At 52.2% G+C, this 24,615-nt stretch overlaps 1 protein-coding gene across 5 annotated transcripts in view; it reads right to left on the bottom strand.

The window, feature by feature from the left end:
• The window catches only part of LOC136152956 (protein FAM193A-like), a 200,687-nt gene extending 177,398 nt beyond the window's left edge, over positions 1–23,289 (bottom strand). Inside the window, exons 1-4 of one of the 5 annotated variants that reach the window (XM_065914528.1) lie at positions 23,155–23,289; positions 9,454–9,602; positions 6,456–6,570; positions 4,008–4,087 (exon numbers count right to left, since the gene is read on the bottom strand). In XM_065914528.1, the coding sequence (XP_065770600.1) occupies positions 4,008–4,087; positions 6,456–6,570; positions 9,454–9,462 (204 nt within the window). In that variant the 5' untranslated portion in view covers positions 9,463–9,602; positions 23,155–23,289. Of the gene's footprint in view, positions 1–4,007; positions 4,088–6,455; positions 6,571–9,453; positions 9,603–23,113 lie in introns of all 5 variants that reach the window. The other 4 variants (XM_065914527.1, XM_065914530.1, XM_065914531.1 and 1 more) reach the window with 4 other exon arrangements.
• Between the last annotated feature and the right edge of the window lie 1,326 nt (positions 23,290–24,615).

Below are 24,615 nucleotides of genomic sequence, written 5' to 3'. Positions count from 1 at the left end.
AGACTCTTGAGAGTTCCTTGGACAGCAAGGACATCCAACCAGTCAATCCTAAAGGAAATCAGTCCTGAATATTCATTGGAAGGACTGATGCTGAAGCTGAAACTCCAATACTTGTGGCCACCTGATGTGAAGAATTGACTCACTGAAAAAGACCCTGATGCTGGGTCTTTTATACTGAGGGCGGGAGGAGAAGAGGACGACAGAGGATGAGATGGTTGGATGCCATCACTGACTCGATGGATATTAGTTTAAGCAAGCTCCAGGAGTTGGTGACGGACAGGGAAGCCTGGCATGCTGCAGTCCATAGGGTAGTAAAGCCCTGGACACGACTGAGCAACTGAACTGAAGTACTTTCTCTGTAGAGTTCTACCAACTATTCAAAGAAGGAATAGTCCCAATCTCACAAAATCTTCTGAAGAACAGCAAAAAAGGTCCCCAAATCACTTTATAAAGATACCAAAACTCTGATACCAGAACTTTATAAAGAAAAATTACCGACCATCAATCTTAACTCACAAAAATTGTGGCAAAAATTATATATAAAATATTGGCAAACTGAGTCTAGCAACATAGAAAAAAAAAAATTATGTTACAACCACAATGCTTAAGTGGTTTAACACTAGAAACCAATATAATTTTCCACTTCAACCTATGAAAGGGGAAAAAAATCATCATTAGATGAGACTTAAATTTCAACGCTGATTCAAGATGAAACTTATAGCCAAACATGAAAAAGAGAAACTTCTTCACTCTGGTAAGGGTATCGACAAACCCAAAAGCCTTATAGCAGAGGTCCTATTTAATGGTAGAACTGAAAGGACTCTTTCAGATTTTGAATGAAACAAGAATGCCCATGACTGTCACTGTTTTTACTCAGTCAATAATGAATTTTTTGGCCAATGTGTTAAGGCCAAAAAAAAAAAAAAAAAAATCGAGAAGAACCAAAACTTGTTCCATATACACAAAAATTCAAAAGATTTACAGATTAAGAATTGTTAAAAAAGAAAAATCAATTGCATTTCTTTATATTAGCAAATCAAAATTAAAAATGAAAAATTTAAACACCATTTATTAAAAAATAAAATAAAATAAAAAATAAACACCATTTATAGCATCCTAAAATACTACATACCTAGGAATAAATCTCCTAACAAAAGACTTGCAAAATTACTCCAGGGTATAAAGTTTACTGTGAAGTATCTAATCTTGGTGTTCAGTTGCTCAGTCGTGTCCAGCTCTTTGCGACCCCATGGAGAGCAACATGTCAGGCTTCCCTGTCCTTCACTATCTCCCAGAGCTTGCTCAAACTCATGCTCATTGAGTCAGTGATGCCATCCAATCATCTCGTTACTAAGAGGTATCTAATCTTATCTCAAACTATACACAATTCAAATGGATTATAGACCTAAATGTGAAATGTCAAACAGTAATACTTTTGGAATATAGGAAGAAATTTTTATGGTACAGTACTTTCATTAACAAAGTTGATAAATTCAACTATGTTAAGACCCTTTGTATATAAACAAAAAAGAGAAAAGACAAGCCTCTGAATAGAAGATTCAATACACAACTAATGGCAGGCTCATATTTAGAAATTTATTAAAAAAATGAGACAAGGCAGGCAGTCACAAGGAAAAATGAGCAAAGATTCAGTTAAAAAAAAAAAAACAACTGCCAACAGGCAACACACCAAAGAGGAAAACGAGCCCCCACTAAGCATGACAAGGTACTGGACCCCGACGGTCACGGGGAGAACACACAGAAAGCTCACGGGAGACCCCGGCAACACCAGACAGGCTAGAAGCGCAGTGGGGGGAGCCTGGGTGGGAGCGGCCTCTGTGTAAGACAGGGGTCACTGCCCAGCAACCGCCAAGAGAACACACACCCTGGAGAAACAGTCTGTGGTTTCTCCTTCAGTCTTAAGAGGGTTCACCAAAGTTCTACCATGGTCCTGGGGTGTAAAGATGCCAAGCTACTCCCAGACAGGGTCCAAGTGGTACACTTAGTCTACCCCCTGGATTCTGGGGGGCTGGTAAGATTACCCCAATCTGGGAAACAACACAATCATTTCACTCTCCTGAATGTGGCATCTGAGGTAACCCTAAACTTGTAACCCCTCTAATAGAGGCCCCTTGTCTTGAGTCAGTAATATTACTAAGTACTCCAAGTGCATCTGCTTAGTGAGAATTTCACCCTAGATATACTTCTCACTGTGAATTTTAAAACTGGCGTTTGGACTTGTTAAAATAATTATCAACAAAAAATGAAGAACGATTAGACTAAAAGGGATGCTATCAAATCCCAATTATTCTATATCTGGGAACACTGAGGCCACAGGGAGGGGAATCCACCAGAACCCAGGAACCCCTGCTTCTCAGGCTGGTCTCCCCTCCACCCAACCACCAGTCAGGCTCCCCACCGCCCCCAGTGCCAGCTTTCCTGTCCAGTGTCTCCCAGTGACTCTCCACAGCCGGGGACACAGGAGGAGGCTAGAGCACTCAGAAAAGCAGCCCACGCAGGCAAGGCAGAGCAACCATCAAAACAAAATCAGGGCGTAGAAGGGGTATGACGACGCTGGCTTGTCACTCAGCAGCAGCCATCGGCGTCCCCTTGCGGGCAGAATCCTGGCCATCTCCCCAGGGCCTGGCACACTCCAGGTGGACACCGAGTGCTGGGGGCAAGAAGGACTGGCGGCACTCTGAAGTGTCAATCAGCAATGGAGCTGCAGGAGTCAGCCCAGGTGCCAGACTCAGCTGTCTTCTCAGAACCTCAGGGAGCTTGCCAGGAACAGCAGCAAAGCTGGATGTATGCGCCTTAGAAAACACTCACAGGCCCAACGGCGACCACTGACAGCTAAGCCACTGAGACTTATCTCCAGTGAAATGACTGCCTCCTGCTCAGGAGCGGTGTCCCCAGTGCTCGGACAGCTGACAGGCTCAGCAGGAGCAGCTGCCTGGCCTCTGGAGGGGTGGGGTGGGGTGGTGGCAGAATGCGACGGACGGACACACAGCCAGACAGCCCAGCAGTTTCAAACTGGGCCCCGAGTGTAAATCTCTTGTCAGGTCAGTTCCCTGTCCTCACACTCTTGCTTCTTTTGAAGGCTCGAAGCTTCTCGGTGTCACCCTGAGGTTCTAAGCACAGCCAGGATAGCCCCAAGATCATGGGCCCTAGACCGAGGGGAGACTCGGCTCCACCTGCCCCAGCAAACCAGTCCTCAGCAGCACCACCCCCACTGCCCCCTCACACGGGTCCGCCTCCGCTCCGCACACCTGCGGCCTCTATCAGCAGCATCCTGAGACACAAGGGCACCCTCAGGACACGGGCCGAGCAGACTCCCAGCCCCACCCAGGGAGGCGCCCTGCCTCGGGGAGCTGGGCTGCGGGAACGGCTTCCCCATACCCGAGCAGGTCTCCTTCCTGGAGGCCATGCAGGGGCAGGCGGGTGCCCTGGGGCGGGGGGGGCCAGCAGCTCCCAGGCTCCACCATCTGGGAGCCATGGCACCGTCGGGCATCAGTGGGCAGTGCAGGGAGCCTGCCTGCTCCACGGCAGCGGCTTCCAGGCCTCGAGACCCCGCGGCAGTGCTCCGCGAACGTCCCCATTCCCACCAGCCAAGAGGGTGTAAACACATGTTTACTGGGCTTTACAGTGCCTGGCGTTGGGTGCCAGGCACTCAAACACAGGATTCTTCTAATCCTCATAGTACCCTACTGACACCGATGGCATTATCCTCATTTTATGGACAAGTGAAGGAGATTAAGTAACTTGCCCAAGGTCATGCAGCTGGTATTAAAGGTGGAATCAGGGACTAAAGAGAGACCAAGCCTCAGAGTTCCCCCCAGCTATGCAAAGGAGGCTCACTTGTGATTAATTAAAGCAATAAAGTCACAAGAAATGACTTTCCTGAAACATTTTCCACCTTAAGTGCTGTAACCCATGACCAAGGCCTTCGGACGTGCCAGCCAGGGGCCCACCGCCGAGAGCACCCACGCTCAGGCTTCCCCACTTACCACGACAGAGTCATTGTGAGTCAGGTCGACGACCACAGGCTCTAAAGATTCACAGGTGAGGTCCACTATTTCGTCTCCCGCTTCAAAATAAAGCGTTTTAACAAGCTTTAGAGGGAAAGTGAAGGCATACTGCTCAGTTTCATTAACATGACAACTAACAGAACACGGCTTAAACAAAACTAACACCCCTAAAGCACAGCGGTAAAGGGGCAAGCAGTGACCACCCCTCGAGTCCTGCTCTGAACAGCACTGTGTGGTTTTAACCAATACACCACCCCCTCCCCGCGGCATCACACTGCCACTGCTGACCTCCACACCCCACCCCTGCTCATTCACAGCGGAGAGGCAGCGGGTCAGCCAGGCTGCGTGGGGGTGCACAGCCAGGAAGGGACCAGGCGCGCTGGGCTCGGGCTTCGGGGCGGGTCTGTCTGAAAGCTCCGCCCCCCCGCCCTCAGGTCACGGCACGGCCCAGGCTGTACCCTTCATCAGCTACACTGCAATCTCCACTTAGCCTGTCAGCGCTTCACAACTTGGTTGGGCCACAACGGTTCCCCCAAACCCCCAACTTGCCAAGAGAGGTTGAGCCTGTCCTGCAACTTGCCTTTGAGCCCAAGAATACAGTGCATGTCTACCCACGCACAGGCCAAGTGGGAAGGACGTGTGCCAAACGGTTACCAGCACTGGGGTCTGGCAGTGTACAACCTCCATTTCTATAAACTGAAAGATTTACAACCATCTTTGTTTCTATTATTAGTAACATTAAAAAGTAGGAGGGAAGAAGTTCTAGAAATAATAGTTAATATTTGGGGAATGTGACTTGTGATACATTTAACATATTCAAATTTTTGTTCTCCTGGATTAAAAAGTTCACAGGAATAAAAACCATAATATATCAAAGATTCCAACGTAAATTATACAAAATGATTTTATTTCTTTTAAAGAACGGCCCATAATGGATCTATCACAACTTACAGAACTGCTTCTCTTTCTGGTGAACACAATTCTGGGGTCTAACAATAAAAATATGCCAAATGGTAGCTTGTGCACGGAGTCCTGCACGTGGGCGTGAGGCTAACCGAGGGGAAAACGCCACAGTGGAGACAGTGGGCCTCAGCCAGGCTGGAGTCTCAGCCCTTCGAGAAGCACGTGTGGGCTGAGCACCTGCTGGGGGAGCGGGCAGGGGAAGCGGGGTGGCCCAGGGCTGCACAAGTCCGTCAGAAGTGAGGTCAGAGGCCACAGAGACAACGCGGAGGGCTTCACCCGCTGAAGGGCCATGACACGACCTCAGGCCAGCCGCTTCTCTCCAAGTGTCAGTTTTCATGCCTCGTAACTATAAAAGCAACCTTACTGTGTGCAGAGCAGAGAGACCTGACAGGCCGTCCGCCACTCCCCTGAGAGGGCAAGCGGAGGGGAAGAAGTCAACCTGCCTCTGCCCGCACCAAATGCCCTCCAACCCAGGAAGGTCTGTACACAGGTCTGCCTTCTGGGGCAACTGTCTGTCCTAATAAACGAGAGAAGAAACCTGAGTACTTCCTGAGGCCAAGTAATTTGAGACACAACTTCAAAGAGAAAAGGTGGACCCAGACAGTGTCCACATCCACGCTGTGCAGCCTCAAAGGACGGCTGGTGAGGCCCAGGGGCAGCTCGGGCTCACTCCGGCTTTCATTGTGACCAGTGAGTCTGAGATCGTAGGTCTTACGAACACAGTGACTGAGCGGAACCTTGTACAGTGCCATCTGCCAAGCAAGTTCCAAGTGCTCCATGTCACCGACTCATTTCAGAGCTAGAAGAGCTCTACAGAGCCACTGCACACACACACGCCATGATCCACACACACACACACACACAGCCGCCGCATCATTCATGTGTTCACACACATCATTATCCTCACACACACACACACACGCCATTTATCTGCGTGTGCACATATACCATTATCTTCATACCTACACACACGCCATTATCCACACACACACATGCCATGATCCTCACATACAGACATGCCATTATCCTTATATACACACATGCCATTCATTATCCGCATGCACACACAACATCATCCACACGCACAATTATCCTCACACACATGCCATAATCCGCATACACACACACACACACCCCATTATCCACGCACGCACACATGCCATTACCCTCCTATACACACACACACATTATCTGTGTACACACACATGCCATTATCCTCACACACACATTATCCTCATACATATATGCCTTTATCTGCACGCACACACATGCCATTATCCTCACACACACATTATCCTCATACATATATGCCTTTATCCACACACACACACACACACACACACACACACACACACCCCATCCCCCGTTTCAGATGAGGAAACTGAGCCCACAGGTTGTGTAGCCTGCACCAGGCCGGTGGCTGCCAACTGACGCCCAGGGTCGCAGGGTTGCTGGCAATCTTACCGCTTTCCACGAGCTCTATAGGTTCTGCCTCCAAGGCCATCTCAGGTGGGGAGGTGGTTTCCCGAGTTCGCTTCTGGGCTTGTCTAGAATTTACTGTCCCACCACGACGCTTTCTCTGAGGGTTTCCAGGGGAAAAGAAACAGTTAAATAGCTTCTGACCAGTAAGATTTCAGTTAGAAAAATAAAAATCTTCTGTTATACAGACTGTTAGTCCATCATAAGTACGTGGCATATAACTCTATGGAGGCCTCTGGTCCAGGTTGGAATTAGAAACCCCTTCTTTTAACCAAAAGTTACAGACCTATTTCCCTTGGATTTGTATTTGACCCCACTGAGCACTTTCTGTCTTTCAGCCCAAGACCTTCAGTTTCCCAAGTTTCTATTCCCTGTGAAAAGCAGGTCTTTTTTTGGGAAAGGGTTCTGGCCTCTAAATTTTTAGAATACTATCAAATCGTAGTTTACACCCTAATAACCACTCCCCACAGCTCCAAGAACCAAAATTTTTATTTTTTCTTGCAATGAGAATTTAAAAATTTTTCATTGGAGTATAGTTGACTTACAGTGTTGTGTTAATTTCTGCCATACAGCAAAGTGAATCACTTATATATGTATTTTTTTTTTTTAAGATTCTTTCCCCACATAGACCGTTAGAGAGTACAGAGTGGAGCTCTTTATGCTATACAAGAACCAGTTTTAGCTCCTAGGGGCTTCCAGAGAGACGCGCCTTCTGGAAGGTTAGACTGTTCATCAGCATGTCTGCAGCTCAGACCCCGAGTCCTCCAGCCAGGTACCAACGCGCTCCAGCACGTCTGGCCTGCCCCCTGTGGTCTCCCTCCAGAGACAGAGCCCCCATCTGACGTAGCTTTGTTACCGCGCCCTGTGCGGCCCCGACCAACCCCAGCTCCGTTTCAGCGCTCCTCCCTGCCTTGTCCCGCTCCTCAGTGGTGCTGGGCCCACTCTGTCCACAATGGGTGATATGGGCAGTCACTCCCTACCACGTCTACACCTCCTCACCAGTACCAGCCGCACAGAGCTCTCCTAAGGATGAGGCGCATGCACAGCACGGAGCGCTGGCGAAGATGCCACTACTACACTCTCGTGCCTCACCAGGCATCCTAACCTTGGACATGCTGGCAGGACAGGCAAGCGTCCTCGGGATCCACATAAGACTGAGGAGTGCCCCTCACCCAGCCCAGTGCTCGCTGGCAACAGAGAAGCCGGCTTCGCTCCGTGTTCTAACCATCGCTCTCATCCGATGGCTGCCCGGGGAGCTGCCCCCCAGCCCCGGGGGGCCTGGAGGCCAGGGGCAGCAGCATGCTGAACTCCGCAGCAGGGAGCTGCTCCGTCCCTCAGGCCAGAGGTGAGGCTACCGCCTGGTGTTTCTAAGTTTCCCCAGCAGCTACCAGATTACCTAAGGCTCTACCCCACTCTCTTTGAAGTTGTCCTGATAGCGTCCTTCCTTGGAAAAGGGCCAAGTCTTTCTCGGCAGACACTGCTGAACAGAACCCTTCAGCCCCCGCTGTGCGGCTTCTCCCAGGCAGGAGGCAGCAGTCCTGGATCCTGGCCACAGTCCGGGTGCAGACCCAACAGCCCTGTCCTGTCACCGTACCGATGTGTCCCGCTAACCCGCACCTCATCCCAGCAACAGGCCTCTCCTCCTTCAGCCTCTCCCCGCCTGGACCGCCGGCCCCTTCCCTCTTCACTGAACCAGCTCTCACACAGCTTTGAGGGACCTCCTCGACTGGCGGCTCCACCCTGAGGACCTCCCTCGAGCCCTCCTGCTGACCATCTCGTGTCCCCGTCCCCCTCCCCCCTTCCCCACAAGAAGCCCCCTATACTTCTCCGCCTTTTCCTCTTCCACCCGCACGGCCTAGAGGCCAGGCTGACAGCCTAGAATCTGAGGACGGCTCTGCCCCCGCCCCGCCCATGATTCTCGTCATGCTCTCCTGCCGTGGACCAGCAGAGCCCTCAGAGGGCCGCAGCCTGGGTTAAAACTGACCGCCTGATCACCGCCACGCCTCATTCACACTGCCCTGAGGAGAGTCTAACCAGCTGCTTCACAGCCTCTCACAAGGGGCCACACTGCTCTGTCTGTTCAGAGTGTGGCTTCTGAGGGGAAGTGTCCAGGTTCAGGAGGCTTCCCTGCAGATAAGGGACTGAGGTGGGAGGTCACCTGGACTTTAAAGGGCAGGTCCAGGGGCCTGGAATACAGTGGGGACTGCACTGGTCAGAAGGGATAGACCAAGGGGAAGGAGCTGGGCCAGAACAACATCTATAGGATTTCCATCACTCTTCACCCCGGGAGCTGACTGGTCATCCTCATCCTCCCCCCTGCCACCCCAACACTTCTAGAACCTGGAGAGAGGATGAGTGTCACAGCTGGTCCACTGGCTGGGAATGCTCTGTTTCAGAAAACAGCTGTTCTGAGTTTAGACCACATGCGCAGCATCGTTAGTAGGCAGTAAAGCGGGGAGGGCGACCGTCAAGCACTTTCTAGACTCAAGGGGTTCCCGGTGACATCTGGGTTACAACAAACCACAGCTACCTCTGTCGTCTAAAACGGCAATTACAGTGACCAACTCTGGCCACTGAGTCTGAGAGAACTCACCCAGGGCTATGATCACCACCAATGCCGGCGTCAGATCAAGGACCACACAGGGGAAAGAAACAGAAAGGAAAACGGAACACCGGGTTGCAAATAATTAAATAAACCAGAGCCCTAATACTTCCAGGACGCCGGCAGCTGCTCTGAACGCGTAAAATTTCAAACCCTTGGCCATCCTTCTCAGCCTCTGTGTTTAGGGCATCAACCAAAACACTGGAAACTCTGACCAAAGGCAAGTAGGTTGCTGTAACTACTGAAAGGTCCTATACACACTCTTTCAGGAATGTGGGTTACTCAGAAGCACCTTTATGGTACTCTCATAATTTAGATACACAAGGAATGAAGTAGTTGTTTAGCCTTAAAAAATAGAATCCATGAACTTGTAAAACTCACCGTGCTCATGGTGACCCTCGGTGCCAGCCTACAGAGAAACACACACAGTCTAGACCAGGCCTGGCCTCAGCCTCTCATGCCTGCTGCTTACTCATCTTCTGACTAGCACAGGGATCTGCACCCCCGCAGATTTCCAGAATCTTCAAGCCCTGGAAAATAAAGGTATCAAGTTGACAAATGCTGCACCCGTATTATTGACAAGAGAGTTCAGCTCAATCGCCTACTGGTCCTTTCTGTCAGCTGCGCTTTGCTGAGCACTTTGCGCACTCACGTCCTAACCCACATCCTCCGTGGGAGATACACACCCTTGCAGAAGACAGGACCGCGTGACCCCACAGCCTGCAAGCAGGACCATGAGGTCACCCCTCGCCCTCCTGGCTGCTGAAACTCACACAGATGCTCCTCGGCCCACGGCCCCCTCCCTGCCTGTCTGGAGTCACCCCCATGAGGCTAAGACGGGCTCTGGCCTTGTCAAAGGTGTGCCCACCTCCCCCAGGCTGTGCCGGGAGACAAAATGCAAACGGCAGGGTGCCAGGCAGCTGCTGGTCACTGGGCGACCAGCTCTAGTTAGGCCGTTCCAGGCAGCCGAATGGTGATGACCTGTGACCCACTGGGGGAGCAGGCAGAAGGGACAAAGCCCAGGTCTCTGTTACGAAAGGAAAAATCCTGAACCCTTTTGCACAATCCGTGCGGACACGGCTTGCCTCACTCAAGCTTAGGAAAGCAGCTATTGCCCTGTGACTCTGACTGTGACAGGCTGGGGACCCTGAGCTCCGGCCTCTCCTTCACAGCTCCCTTGGATGCAGTGACCCTGCCTCACTGCACACACTCTGAGGCTCCTGCCAACTGGGAGGGTGGGTGACGCTGAAGCCCCCTCCCTTCTTGAATCCTCTCTGGAGTAATCAAGAGATCAATAAAGAAAAGGACCCCCCCAGACACGCACACACAAAGACAAGAAACCCCTGCAGAGTCCTGTGCTAGTTTCTGGGAAGACGACGAAAACCAGAACTGCTCTATGTGACGGCACAATCCCAGGAAGGAAAGAGCCTTTGCCTCTCCCCACAACTGGGAACTGGAGCCTGCTGCAGGTGCCCACGATTCAGGGGAGGAGACAAGGGCCACCAACCCTGACCCACCCTGCGTGCCCAGCTGAGACTCTGCCACTGGCAACAGATGAGCGGAGAAGGACTAAGCAATTGTGGGTCGGGAAGCCAGGCAGGCTCCGGGAAGGGCAGAGAGCGCAGCAGGTGCAGAGGCTCCTGGAGAACGGGAGGCCCTTGGTTTGTTCAGGGCCCGCAGAAGGTGGGGACTAACCCTGCAGATCTGAGTTCAGGGAGGCAGTGGCGAAAGCAGTGAAGGAGCGGCCAAAACGTGCAGGCAGGAGTCAGGGTGCAGTCAGTGTAGACGGGCTCCTAGTGGGAGAGGACCCCGCACAGGGCAAAGCCGAGGGACCGGAGAGCAGAGGGAGGCGGCAGCTCTGGGTCAGCCCGTCCGGGGTGACAGTGGTTTGCACAAGGACAGGCGTTCTCAAAGTGGAGCCTGCATCAGGCTCACTCACCTGGAGGGTTTGTTAAACTAGATTCAGATTCAGTAAGTCTAGGATGGGGCTCACAAGTCCCGAAGCAAGGCTAGTGGGGCCACTGCAGGCCACGCCACGGGAAGGCCTGTCTAGGACACAGCCTGGGAGCTGGAGAGGACCAATCATACACGTGTGAGACACGGGACCTCTGTCAACCCCGTTCTTCTCATCCCCAGTGCTGCCGCCTCCTCCACATGGTCCCCCCAGCCTGGAACTCTTCTACCATACTGCCAACATATCTTGGAGACAGCAGCTGACCCCACAGCCTTTCCCGAGGTCCCCATCAAGTCCCGACCCCTAAGCATGGCCTGTGGAGGCCATCTGGCCTTTCAGTTACAGCATATCTCCACAGCCAGACACCATGGAGAGGGGTCACACTTCCAAACCCCTACTTGTGACCCTGGGCGAGACTCTGAACTTCTCTGTGCCTTATTTGTTGTTTAGTTACTCAGTTGTGTCCGACTCTGACACCCCATGGACTGCAGCCTGTCAGGCTCCTATGTCCAATGGATTCTCCAGGCAAGAATACTGGAGAGCATTGTCATTTCCTTCTCCAGGGGATCTTCCCAGACCAGGGATCGAACCCATGTCTCCAGCATCGGTAGGTGAGTTCTTTACCGCTAAGCCATCAGGGAAGCCCAGGCCTTATTTGCTTGTCTCTAAAACAAGACAGCACCAACCTCACGGTGTGTGAGGATTACAGGAGCTACTACAAAGAGCACTTGGACCGGTACCGCCCACTGCGCAGCCCTAAGAGGCTGTGGATCGCCGCACCGACCCAGCTCCACCACGGACCCACGGGCTGCACGTCTCCCCACATCATGCACTCATCAGCATGGCTCCTGTCCTGGGAATGCAGCAGTGAATACATCCAGCCACCAGCTCCGGTCTGGGGTGGGTGCCAGCAGACAGCTCAGATGTTGCAACAACTGGGGCATATGAGCCCGGTGCAAGGGAAACCAAGAGGACCGGGAGAGGCCAGAGGTTCTCCAGGAGCAGCCCCACTGAGGGAGCGTCCAGCCAGCTGAGCCTTTCTCCAGCACCCGGCAGTCTGCATCCAGGCATGCCCCCGCCCGCATCATCCACTCAGACCCCAGGTAGTTTATTCCCACCAGTGGGTAACCGCTTGACAATGCTGAGCTGGACTCCGGTGCACATCAGCGTCAGCCGGAAGCACACACATCGCCCCCCCGAGCCTCCCCCGGCCCCACAAGAGCTGCAGACAGTCTCTGTGCTGTCTCACTCTCTCCAAGGAGGCTCGCAACTGGCCTACAGCATGACCTCGCCCGACACCCTCAGGCCAGCCCAGGGGTGCCCTCACTCGTGACTGGCACAAGCGCCTCCCCAAGCAGAGATGAAGACAGTCCACCTGGTGAGCACGGGAGGCGGCGGCACCTCCACAGCCCCTGGGGACTCACAAGACCAGATCACATGTGGTTCTAGAGCCACCGGGCTTCCTGGATCCTAATCCAGAACTCATCGATCCCAGCAGTCTCTCTCAGAATTGAGAAGAATCTGATACAAATGTCACCGACAGTGACCTGTCTGCTGAGCACAAGGAAATAATTTAATGCACAAACCTTGGTTGATCCAAAGCCTCTTGCCTCCTCCTTGTTTTAAGTTTTAGGTTTTCAAACATGGTGGCTCCAGACGCATCCGGCCGCTGTGCCAGAGGGTTCCCCACTCCTCGGCGAGCGCACCCTCCCCGCTCTCTGCCACCCACCTGCAGCCCCAGGCTCGGCTACACCCTCCCACGCCCCAACCCAACCCAACAGCTCGTTCCATACCTGGCTCTCCTTTAGGGGATAATAAAGGTCAGCGGTCAGAGGACATAAAAGGGTGGAAGGCCAGCCTCAGGAAAATCTGCCAAGGGGCTGGATTTCACCAGAGTGTGGAGGTGGGGAGACCCGGGTTGTGGGGGGCCTCCCCAGCAGGCCAGTTTGCGAACATGGAAGTGCAGTGTGCGGACAGAGAGGCCAGGGGTTGTGGGAAACATGACCCTCACCAACTACAAAGCGTTCTGGGCCATGCAGGTGATAGAAGCCACTAGAATAGTGAAACTAACAACAGCTCAAACTCAGAGGTCATTTCTGTGTGCAAGACACTAAAGCGCTTTCCACACCATCTTGTATAATCTTCCTCTCACCCAACAAGGAGGCAGACACCATTATGGTGACATTTCACACACAAGGGAGCCAAGAATGACCAGGGGTTAAGCAACTTGCCCACAGTCCACACCGAGTAAACACCAACTCTGGATTTAAACCAGGGCAGTTTGGCACCAGAACACCCAGTCTTAAAAACACAAATACAAGCCAGAATCAGATGTATTAATTCTAGGAACAATATGGAACATGGGTGTTTTCCAGGTTTCTCAAACTTAGTGTCCAGGAACTCCTTCCAACATGCCAGCACTCCATCTCAGCAACATCCCCCCACTGTGGTTTCCAAGGCAAACGGTGCAGTTATTCAGCATGCCTCACCTGAAGAAGTGCCAGAGGTCAGAGCTCTGTCCACTTTGCACCTAGCTAATCCTTTGCCCAAAGGAGATGTTCTTGGTTACTGAAGCAGTGAGTGGCTCAGAAGTGAGACAGGGTGGTTAATGTTGTCCCTGCCACTAAGAAAAGACCAGGAGTAGAGGGTGGCACTGGGAATGGTCAAGAAGGCCAGATGCCAGGACCCCCTAACGCTCTGACAGGAAGGTGAGGGAAGACCAGCCCTTGCGAGGTTATCTATCTGGCTATTCCATGGGAGTGACGCCATGGAACCGGGCTAGGGAAGGGATAAACAAGGCAGACACCTTAGTTTTAGAAATGCTGCACGTGGGTATCCAAGGAGAAAGGTCCAAAGGCAGCTGAAAAACCCAGGAAAGAGAACTAGGGTTGAGGTAGAGGTTTTAGAATCTGTGTTACAATTTGGGAAGTCAGGTAGGAAAAAAAAAAAAACCTGAAAAGAGAATCACAAGGCAGAAAGACAGTCTGGAAAACTTGGCTATCAGTTTGACAAAAGCTGGCATTTCAAGGAGAAAGCAGCAGTAAACAGACAGACCTAGAATGAGGCCAGTGAGCTGGCCACAGGGAGCTGCTCATGGATGACCAAGCAAGTGGAGGCCCTAGCTATTACGGAGGGCCAAACTGGGCTGCCTGGAGGAAGTGACACTGAAGACGAGGCCCCAAGTGATGGAGCTATTCAACAAACACATCGGTGGGCAGGGCCATCCAAAGAGAACAGAGGATCTGCCCGAGATGTGCAGCGTGCTGTGTGGGAGCCCTGAGGCCCACACGGCTCCTGGGACAGGGCAGGCAGGGGTTCATACAGAGACAGAACCACCTGCGCGAGGAGGCCTGTGAGAGCCTGGACAAGTCAGAACGCAGACCCGCATGGAGGCGAGGAGTAACCCAGGCAGAAGAAAGCTGTGTGGCTTGGAGATAGTGGCAAGTGTGGAGAGAAGTGAGACCACCTGACTGGATGGCAGCGGGCAGGTGTGAAGGTTAGTACCTTCAGCGTTCTCACAAGTTTAACGGTCTACTCAATCATGACATTGCTGTCAGAGGTTGATTTTTTCCCAGGAGGCTACTACGGACATGAAAGATGACCCCCCCAACGCTAGTTGGGGTGACACGCGATCATGTGCATGTGATGCCTCTGTGCATCTGATTATATGCGAATGTCTACATGCATCACGGCTAGAAACTGTTGGGCAGTGTTGGCTGCAGCTGGATCCTGTGGTCTTACTGTCCCAGGAGCCAAGAAAGGAGGGATCAGCAGAAGAGGGGCAGGGAAGGGGTGTGCCAGAAAACAAGGAAGCTGCAGGGCCCCAGGGAGCTGTCTGGGCGAGGCGCTCTGTCCAGCCAGGGCCCACGGCCGGCCCAAGGACCCTCAGCCACCAGGGCAGGTGAGGCTGCTGCGATCTGGGCTCTACAGTGGCTACTTGTGTGTCCGACCGGGAGACGAGAGGCAGCCACCTCGGGTCACGCACTCCCTGTGTGTGGCAGTTACAGAGCGGATCTCTGTCAACTCATGAAGCTATTCTGAGACAGGAGCAAAATGAGTCTGACTCAATGCCGGCATGGTAAAAGCAGAGAAGCCTCCACCTATAGTCTCATCAATGCGAGGCCGATTTATCAGCAACTGATTAGGCACCGAGGCCCTGGCTAGTACCAACGGTCTAGGTCACACGTTTTTAAAATTTATTTAAATTATGCAGCCAGCCTTGCAGCTGGTGAGATCTTAGTTCCCCATCAGGGATCAAAGCTAGGCACTCGGCAGTGAGAGCATGGAGTCCTAACTGCGGGAGAACTGGTGAGTCCTCACCAAAGCTTCTTAAATGAACACTGATGTCACCGTCACATCAACGACCAGGCCTCAGAACTTAATAAAAATTAAGAGTCTCCTGCTTATACAAAGGAGGGTGCACTTTATAGACAGCAATCATGAGACTGGCCAAATGAGCCCCAGAGCCCTGCACACACACTTGACCTCCATGCCTCAGTTTTACCATCTTCCATGTGGGAAAAATAGCCCCTACCTCGCAGCTGTGATACTGAAACAAAGTGCCCAGTAGGTTCTAGCACCCTGGACGGAACCCTCCCAGTTGAGTAATTCAACAATTCCGTGCATGGGGCTTACTCTGAGTCAGGCACTGCTTCAGGGATTGGATTTACAATGGTGAACAAAACAGACACTCACGGAGCATACATTCTAAGTGGAAAGACAATCAATAAATTAACTAATAAACAGGTATCACATCAGAAAGGCCAGTAACCACAGCTCTTCTCCCAAGTGTGAGTGCTACTAGGTGAGAACAAAGCAAACTCTCCACCCCAGAAGGAACTGGAACAAACATTTCTGCTCTCAGCAAGCTCAGCTCACTTCCAGAAAAGACTTGGCGGGACATGGCTGACCACCCTGCCCAGGCGGACAGGGAGCTGGAGAGCCCGCGGGGAGACGCCGGGCAGCCCCTCCCAGTTACCGATGCCGAAGGAGGCCCAGCGGCCGCCCACCCATCTCCCCTGGGGCCCCGCAGGGACTGGCAAGGACAGAGAGCAGCTGACTGTGCCCGGAGACACACAGCTGGGCCCGAGGCACACTTACTGTGGGACCCGGACCGCGCCAGCCGTCTCAGAGGGCTGAAAGGGGCACCAGGGGACTTCGCACCTGCTCAGCGATTTGTCACCCAAGGAAAGTTTCCCCTTTTCTCCAAACAAAGGACCCGATGAGGATTGTTTTTGCTTCTACTAGAAAAAAAGAACAACTCTTTGGGTAAAGAGATGTTCTACTTTTGTTTATAATCCAGCCTTGAGGTTCAAGGGCCCAGAATTAAGAATGAACTTCAGTTTTCTGAAAATCAGTTAAAAAAAAAAAAAAAGGAAAAAGAGTATTATTCAGCCTTAAGAAAAAGAACCCTGAAGACATTATGCTTAGTTAGTGAAGACAGACACAAAAGGGTAAATACTGCATACTTCCTCTTACATGAAGTCCCAAGACATCAAATTCAGAGACAGAAAGTAGAATGGTAATTGCCAGAGGCTGGGGGACAAGGAGTTTTACTTTAATGAATACAGAGTTCCTGCCTGGGAGGATGCAAAAGGTTCTGGAGATAGATGGTGAGGGCGGCACAACAAAGTGGATTTACTTACCACTGAACACTTACAAGTGGTTCAGATGGTCTATTTTACATTATGCGTATTTTACCACAACACAAAAATTAAAAAACAAACTTTATCTTTCTTTTCTTTCCTGTATACTTTTAAAAGGATTTAATCAAGTATTCAGAAATGCTCTGCCGTGGGTACAGCTGAGAAACATTTGTAAGAAGCTTACCTGCGGGAGGACCCTCAGTCTCCTCCAAGCTCTGGTACCTCCAAAACATACCTATGACTCTAACATCACCAGAGTGCTGGCTCACCCTCTTCTCGATGAAGCTCTTCTCAGGAATTTCTCCATAGCTTCACATGCAGGGTTAAGACAAATCCCCCCCAAACATTAGGCTGACCCTTTATCAGTGAAAGCCCTGGAGCCTGGCGGGGAGGGGGTACCTCAATTCTCCAAAGCCATTATCTCCCAAGGTTGTATCGGTAATAGGTTTGGAAAGTTTTCACAAGTGGGAGGGATATCAATAGACACCAAGTTCAACCAATTAATTTTGGAAGTAAGAAGTTGCCTACTTGGTCCTGCGACCACTTCTTTGCAGGTTTCTCTGGGACATACAGAAGCACAGCTCAGTGGCTGCCCCACCCGTGACCGCTACCTAACTTCTCATTTTCTTTCAGTCATCCTGGCCTGGGCTGGGGAGGGGGTGGGGGAGGGGTGCAGCAGGGAGGGGAGGGAAGGGCTCGTGATATTAATACAAACAAAGGTACTGCAGGGGATCAGGAGCAAGAGAAATACAATGAAGGAAACCTCAGGATCCATTTCCACCAGAGGCTGAAAACATACCAGAGGCCGAAAAGACAGACCCTAAAACTCCCAGGAAGGAGGCATGCTAGGCTTGTGCGGAGGGCACCAAAGCAAAGCTAGGAACCTTTGCGGCTTCCGCTGAACCAGGAACCTGGGGTGGGCTGAGGGGGTGCGTGTGTGTGGACTAAGCCAGGAAGGCCAAGGTGCAGAGTGCGGTGGTGGCCGGGGGCGTCGGCAGCTCACAGATGCGGCTCTCCGGCCTTCACCTACAGCAGGCAGCAGCGCAGTGGAGCCCCCCAGAGAGAATCCCTCCATTTGCGTATGAAGGGAAAGAAACCAGAAACAAAGGGAAGGTGCTCTGTCGTGTCTGACTCTGTGCAGCCCCATGGACTGTAGCCCGCCAGGCTCCCCTGTCTACGGGATTTTCCAGCCAAGAGTACTGGAGTGGGTAGCCATTTCCTTTTCCAGGGGATCTTCCCGACCCAGGGATCGAACCGGGTCTCCCACATTGCAGGCAGACGCTTTATCGTCTGAGTCACCAGGGAAGCCCTAAGAGGGGAGCTGGTCTCAAATAGCTCTGCCCCCAGGAGTCCTTAGCCAAAGAATGGCCTTCTATTCAGGCAGACACACACGTGGGCTGGCTAAAGGGTGCATACATGCCATCACCAAGTGGCAAGCCAAACCCAGCTCTTTAAAGACGTTCACCTTGGGGGTGGAATCCAGACCCTCTGCAGCTCTCGTCCTCGGAACTAGAATAAGGCAACGGTCCTTGGCTCCCCGGACAGCAGGCACCCATTACAAGGGGACACTGGGGATGTTCCAAAGGCAACGCAGCAAAGCAGGAGGAAGAACGCTCAGGGGGCCCGAGAAGTCAAACCTTTAAACAGGAGCTCAGAGACATCTGCCAGACTCCAAGGGGCCCAAGGACACGACAAACGTCCCCAGAAGAACGCACCCACTGCCTTCATGGGTATAGCCAACCACTAAGCGGCCTGGCCTCACTTGCAGTGACAGACACAGGTCTTCCTAAAAATCACCATACAATATAAAAGGTGTATAGAGTTTTGGGGTAAAAGTGGAATTAGGGGTACAACACTCCAAAATTTGGACAATTTCACACACATACCCAGTAAGAACCTAACAAAAGCGGCAGTATAGTTAGACAAATTAAATGGTTAAGAGATGCCCATATACCATAATAACCGTGGCACCTGACCAAGTCTGTGGCTTGTGAGTTACTGGGAAACAGGGTGTTGTAACATCAGATGTGCAGGGGGTGTGGCTCAAACACAGTGAATTGATACAGCTGAGAGGTGTCTGAGGCGTTCGTGGTCTCTGTGGCTTGGTTCAGCTGAGTTCAACTTTCTTTGTGAAATTATGCACACTAAACTCAACAGCCCCATTATATTCAACCTGTTTCGTAAAATATCAGTTCTGCTGGAATTAATCCTTGCTTCCAAACAACTGGTGAGAGCAGAATTGAGTAAAATCTACTATATTTGAATACACTGATTTAAAACAAACCAACAGAGAACTGACTGCCTCACTTCGGGTACTGTGGATGACAGTCCCAGCACTGTAATCTGATATACGCTGTTACCTCGCCTGTGAGGGTCTCCTACCCCATCCCACTTTGGAGAACTGCTCATTCTTCTAGGTCGACCTCAAAGAAACGTTACGTACATTTCTGTCACTCCTCATCCTCTGTTGTTTCTGTTGCACTCCAATCTGCTAAACATAAATCTATGTCAAAACCCATCAGGTTTGAACCCTCTTCTTTGAACAGCATTTGGCACAAACATGGTAGCTCAACGATTTTTTTTTCCCATTGAAATTAAATTACCAACTTCATGAGACGAAAGAGATGAAAGAGATGGCAGATTCTTCAAGACGGCACAGAGTGTTCTGAGGTGGGAAAAAAGATGGGGAAATGGAGCCTTGTTACACTGCAAATAAAAATGCAGTCACCATGAGGAAACAAAGGAACATTTAAAACCAGAAGACCATCATGGGAGAATAGGACACAACATTTCTATCTGAAGCATTTTCAACTTGAAAAAGAGGCCACAACCTTATGTTTTTAAATATTAGTTAAGAATTGAAAAATATCAAGAAGGTGTTCAAAAAAGCAGCAAACTTTATATTGGTCTGCTATAGCAAGCAGCAGAATTCAGCAACGGTTTGGTTAAAATGAGAAGTGAGGTGCAGCAGACAGGAAAATCCCCAGGTTGTGAGACCACTTTCTTGGGGGAGGGGGTCATTCAGGAACAGGAACTATACTCAAGAGTACAATGCAATGACTGAAAATTAAGTTTCTCGAGAATATTTATAATTAGACCCTTTCTGGGTAAACCTTCCTTGAAAAAGAAATGTAACTATAAACACTAACAAAGTCCAGCGAAAGGAACAAAGACATTGGGGTCTGAGGTTCAGATGCTAGGTCTGCTTACTAATTGTATGACCTTGGGTAAGTGACTCTGCCCCTCCCGTGCTTCAGGACACGTAAGATGGAGCTAACCCAAACTACCAGGCAGGGTGGATTTTTTAGCAGTAGAGACTCCTAAATAGTAGACATGATTATTACATCACAAACCTAGAGTAACCCTTAGAGACATCTGAGTCACACTCCTACTACTAGAAATTATGATTCCAAGGACTTCACTGAGGTCCAGTGGCTCACTTTCCAAGCTCCCAAGGCAGAGGGCCCGGATTTGATCCTTGATCAGGAAACTGGGTCCCACATGCCCCAACTACAAGAGTTCACATGCAGCAGTGAAGACTACAGACCCCCTCGGCCACAACCAAGATCTGGTGCAGTCACATAAATAAACACCAAAAAGAAAAAATTATAATTCCCAAACAAAATGGCATTAACAGGTAATAACGCCATTCAGGAGCTATCCTTTCATTTTAAATTTGTGTCTGTCAAGAAAATCTACAGAGCAAGCCGATCTACTCAGCGATCCGGAGGCACACTCTGCTATTAAGGTACCCTACTGGGCACGTCAGGAAACCATGTGGTTTCTGGAGTACAGGAAAGCCTGATGGTCACTTCTCTTTTGCACAAGAAGGCTACTGATAATACTCATTCTGAAACGTTCCCAAGCCTTTCCTTCTCTTCACAAAGAGGTATTCAATAAACCTGCTAAGACTTACTTATGCCTGGGGGGAAAAAAACAAAACCCTTCCAAAGAAAATTCCCCATCCCTGTGGAGCAGCAACCTCCATCTTAACCCCACGTTTACTCACACTTGACCTGTAACCCTGGGGTGAGGCGGAATCTGTGCTCTGGGCCTTCCTCCTTAGAGAGGAAACCTCAAAATGCCTTGCTCTAAAATTCCCAAAGTTCTTCTAAGAAACAAGCTATTTAGGAAAGATAAGTCAGAAGAGCACATATGATTCATATCTCACTCAACAACAGTCAACCTTATGATATTCTACAGGAGCCACCTTATCCCTCAAAAACCCCTAATTTGGGGATAGTGAAAAGTGTACATAAATCATTCCAAAATAAGACATGGGTAACATATACACAGGAACACATACAAACCAACCAACTTGGGCATATATTTTCATCAAGCAGCACCCCAAGTCTTTCCCAGAAATTGGCAAGGGTATAAACTCCCAGACATGGACTTTGCTAAAAGTTTTTAAGTAAAAAGTCAGTAAAGAACTTCCATGACTGGCATCACCAAGTTCAGTGACTGGTCCCTGAGTGTGTGCACGCTCAGTTGTGTCTGACTCTTTGCAACTCCATGGGCTATGGCCCGCCAGATTCCTCCATCCATGGAATTTTTCAGGCAAGAATACTGGAGTGGAAAGCCATTTCCTTTTCCAGGGCATCTTCCCGACCTAAGAATCAAACCCAAGTGTCTTGCATCTCTTGCGTTGGCAGACGGATTCCTGACCACTTGCACCACCTGGGAACACCCGTAGTCACTACCCTGGCCCAAGCTACCCTTCTCTCTCTCCCTAACTGCTCCTGAAGCAACTAGTTTTGTCCACCTTTCTAACCATCCTTCTCATAGAACAGTGGTTTTTCTAAAACGCAAATCTAACCCTGTTAAGTTCCCTCCTTATAACTCAACTTAGTGATTTCCCACTTGGCCTTAAGATAAATCCTGAATTCCTCATTGTGAAGGTGCACCACAGACCTTCTGTATTCTAGTTCCTGCTACCTCTCCAGCCCCATCTGATGTTTCAACCTCGGGGAATACCCCTCATTCTCTCCACTCTGGCTCCTCAACTCCACCAGGGCCTGTACCATGCCTATTTTCGTCCAAGCAAAAGCTTGGCACACAGAAGACCTCAAAATGTGATGACTTAAAATATTAATGTATGAATTCTTAAAGGCGGGGAAAGCCCCTTCTTTTTATGTGCAAAGCATAAACATGCATATAGCTCATAAAAAGAGCCTACAGTAGGAAGGCATCATTAACATTCTGCAGCGAACAATTGTTTGGTGAGAACAATTAGGAAAACAATGTGTAAAAAAGGCTGGGGATGGAGGGGAGTCATGAATGTGAAAGGTTTACAAACACTGCACTAAAGCAGGATCTGAGTCCAAGTTGGAAGCTCAAGTTCAGGCCAAACAGATCGTAGCACTACTTGAATGCTCTCAAACTCACAGGGGAACCACCCCAACCCCTCAAAAAGCAAACCACCAGAAAAACAAAGCCAAACGATTCCCTTCAACTTTTCTATCTTTCATAACCAATCGGCCCCCAAGCTCCTGGTCACTGAGTTCAAAGGTCTAGTTCTGCAGGCAGGGAACCGAGGCTGTGACCTTGGGCAGACCGCTTCAGGCTTCCTGGCCACTAAGGCAGCCTAAGCTGGAGCACAGAGTGCAGGACCACATAGCTGGAGACCCCAGGTCTGGTTCCAAGAAGAGTGGCGCAGAAGAAGGAAGCTATGGCCGTGACAGTCGACGGGCAGGGGCTGGAGTTACACAAAAGCCAACACCCCAAGAAAACGCCTACCAAGGCTCTGAACTCTTCCCTTTTCCCTCGACGGGTCAAGACGTGGAAAGCGGCCTGCGCCGAGTCCTGGGCTTTAGGCACCTGTCTACAGGCGCCCGCCGCGGGCTCGGCCGCAGGCCTCGGCGGCCACGCGTCCGACCAGCGCGCGGAGCCTAAGACCCGCTGAGCTCTGCCCACACCCCCGCCTCGAGCGTGCCAGCCCCGACACGGCCTGGAGACGGCTCCGCCCGGCGGCCCGGCCGACTCGCCAGCCCGCGGCGGCGATGGCGCGAGCACACAAAGGCGGCGGCCTCGGCGGGGACGAAACCTTCGCCCGGCCTCCCCGCACGCCCGCGCCGGCCCGCGAGCGGCGCCCCTCCCGGCCTTCCCGGTGACCTTGGACGCGCCCCTCCCCGCCCCGCCGCCTCAAGTTTCCCCGGTGAAGCTAAGACCGGGGCGCCCAGGCTGCGGCCTGCCCGGGATGCCGACACCCGCGGCGAGGCCTCCCCACTTCCGCGCCCGCTCCGGGTTCCTGCGGCCCCCGCGCGGGGCCCTGGGAGAGGTTTTCGGTCGTGGGTCGGGGCCCGAGCGGGGTCGGCCGCGCCCCGGCGGCTCCTCGGGACGCGGCGCCGAGGCCTCCTCAGGCCGCGCGAGGCCACAAAAACCCCCCGAACCCGCTCGGCGCCGGCTTGCCGCCCGCTCCCCCCGCGAAGTCGAGCCCTGCCTGGCGCCGGGGAGGCTCAGCGGGCGCTGCGGTCGACGCACCCGAGCGAGGGGAGCACCTCCACGATCAGCTTCAGGGAAGACCTCCAGCAGACGCCGCCGCCGCCGCCGCCTCAGTACCGACCCACTTCCTCTCTGGGGGCCTCGGCCCCGCCCCCGCGCCTCCCTACTGGCCGCCGCCGTCCCTAACCCCCGCGGTCCGCCCGTGGAGGGGGCTCTATTTTCAACCCTATTGGATAGGAAAACCATCTATCACCACTTTGAAACGCGCCTTGCTTCCGGCCCCGCCCACGCCCGCGAACTCAAAAAAAGCTCCTACCTTCCCGCGAGAGGAGCGGCCGGCGCCTCTCGGCGCGCAAGGCCTCCCGGGAGTCGTGGTCCGGGCTGGAACATGCCCCTCTCTCGGCCTTGGTTCCCTGGGATCTGCGTCGCCTCCGGTCTGGCCTCCTGGCCGCGCCAGGCCCTGGGCCCGCGCGCGGCTGCTCCCCGCGATCCCGGGCCTTTACCGGGCTGCTGGCGGAGATGGGAGGGAGGGAGGGAGGGAAGCACAGACTGGCCCATCTGCGGGAAGCCGGGGGAGGCACTCAACCGGGCCGTCTGGGAGGGCTCCCCGGAGGGAGCTAGCTCAGCATCCAAAGGACTAGAATGGAGGAGAGCAGCTCCAGGAAAAGGGGGCCTGGGTGGGCAGAGGTGGACACGCATGACCAGAGAGCTGAAGGCTGCCCAGCATGCCAGGGTGCAGGGGTTGGGAGCAACGGGGGTCGCGGGAGGCAAGAGGCAGACCTTGGAGGGCCCGGATATCAGGCTGAGTCTTGATTATTCTGAAGGCTGTAGGTGTCAGGAAAGGGCTGAAGACGGAGAACTCCCGCCGGCTTCCGGCCCAGCCAGGTCCTGGGAAAGCGGGCTGGAGGTCTCCCGGAGTCAGAGAGTGTGGACCCTGGATCGCTCCTGCCTAAGTTTGAATCCCAGCTCCAGGGTTCAGGCAGGTCTCAAGGTTCCCTGGCCTGTTGTATGGAGAAGACAGCGGTGCCTATCTCAGGGGGTCCTAAGACCCAACTCTGAGCAAAGGTGCGTGCCAGCCCTGGTGGGGCTGCATGTCAGAATGGGGATTAGAGAGCCTGGTGGTAGCTTCCTCGAGTTTTGCTCCCAGAACTGGGCCTGGGCATGGATTTGGCAACCAGGAAAGAGCCCAGCTTGTCTCTCTTGTTCTGAGAATACCAGATCATCCCAATAGGCCCGTGCCACCCGGGACAGGCCCACACTGTGGCCAGGTGAAAAACTAGAGGGACCTCCAAGGCCACCTGAGGTCCAGGCTGTCACCTGGCACACGGCCACTCCTGCTGGACCCTATGGGCCAAAGCAAGTCAGCTCAGATTCAAGGACGGGGGAAGATGAAACCCTGCCTCCTGATGGGAAGTTACAAGGCAAGGAACACGTTGCCATCTGTTTACCCCACAAGACGGGCCTCAGGCCATAAACTAGGGGATGGCCCAAGAGCTGCCC

This window comes from Muntiacus reevesi, chromosome 22 (assembly GCF_963930625.1).
Source record: "Muntiacus reevesi chromosome 22, mMunRee1.1, whole genome shotgun sequence".
Taxonomy (NCBI): Eukaryota; Metazoa; Chordata; class Mammalia; order Artiodactyla; family Cervidae; genus Muntiacus; species Muntiacus reevesi.
This window is presented reverse-complemented; position numbering and strand designations above follow the sequence as displayed.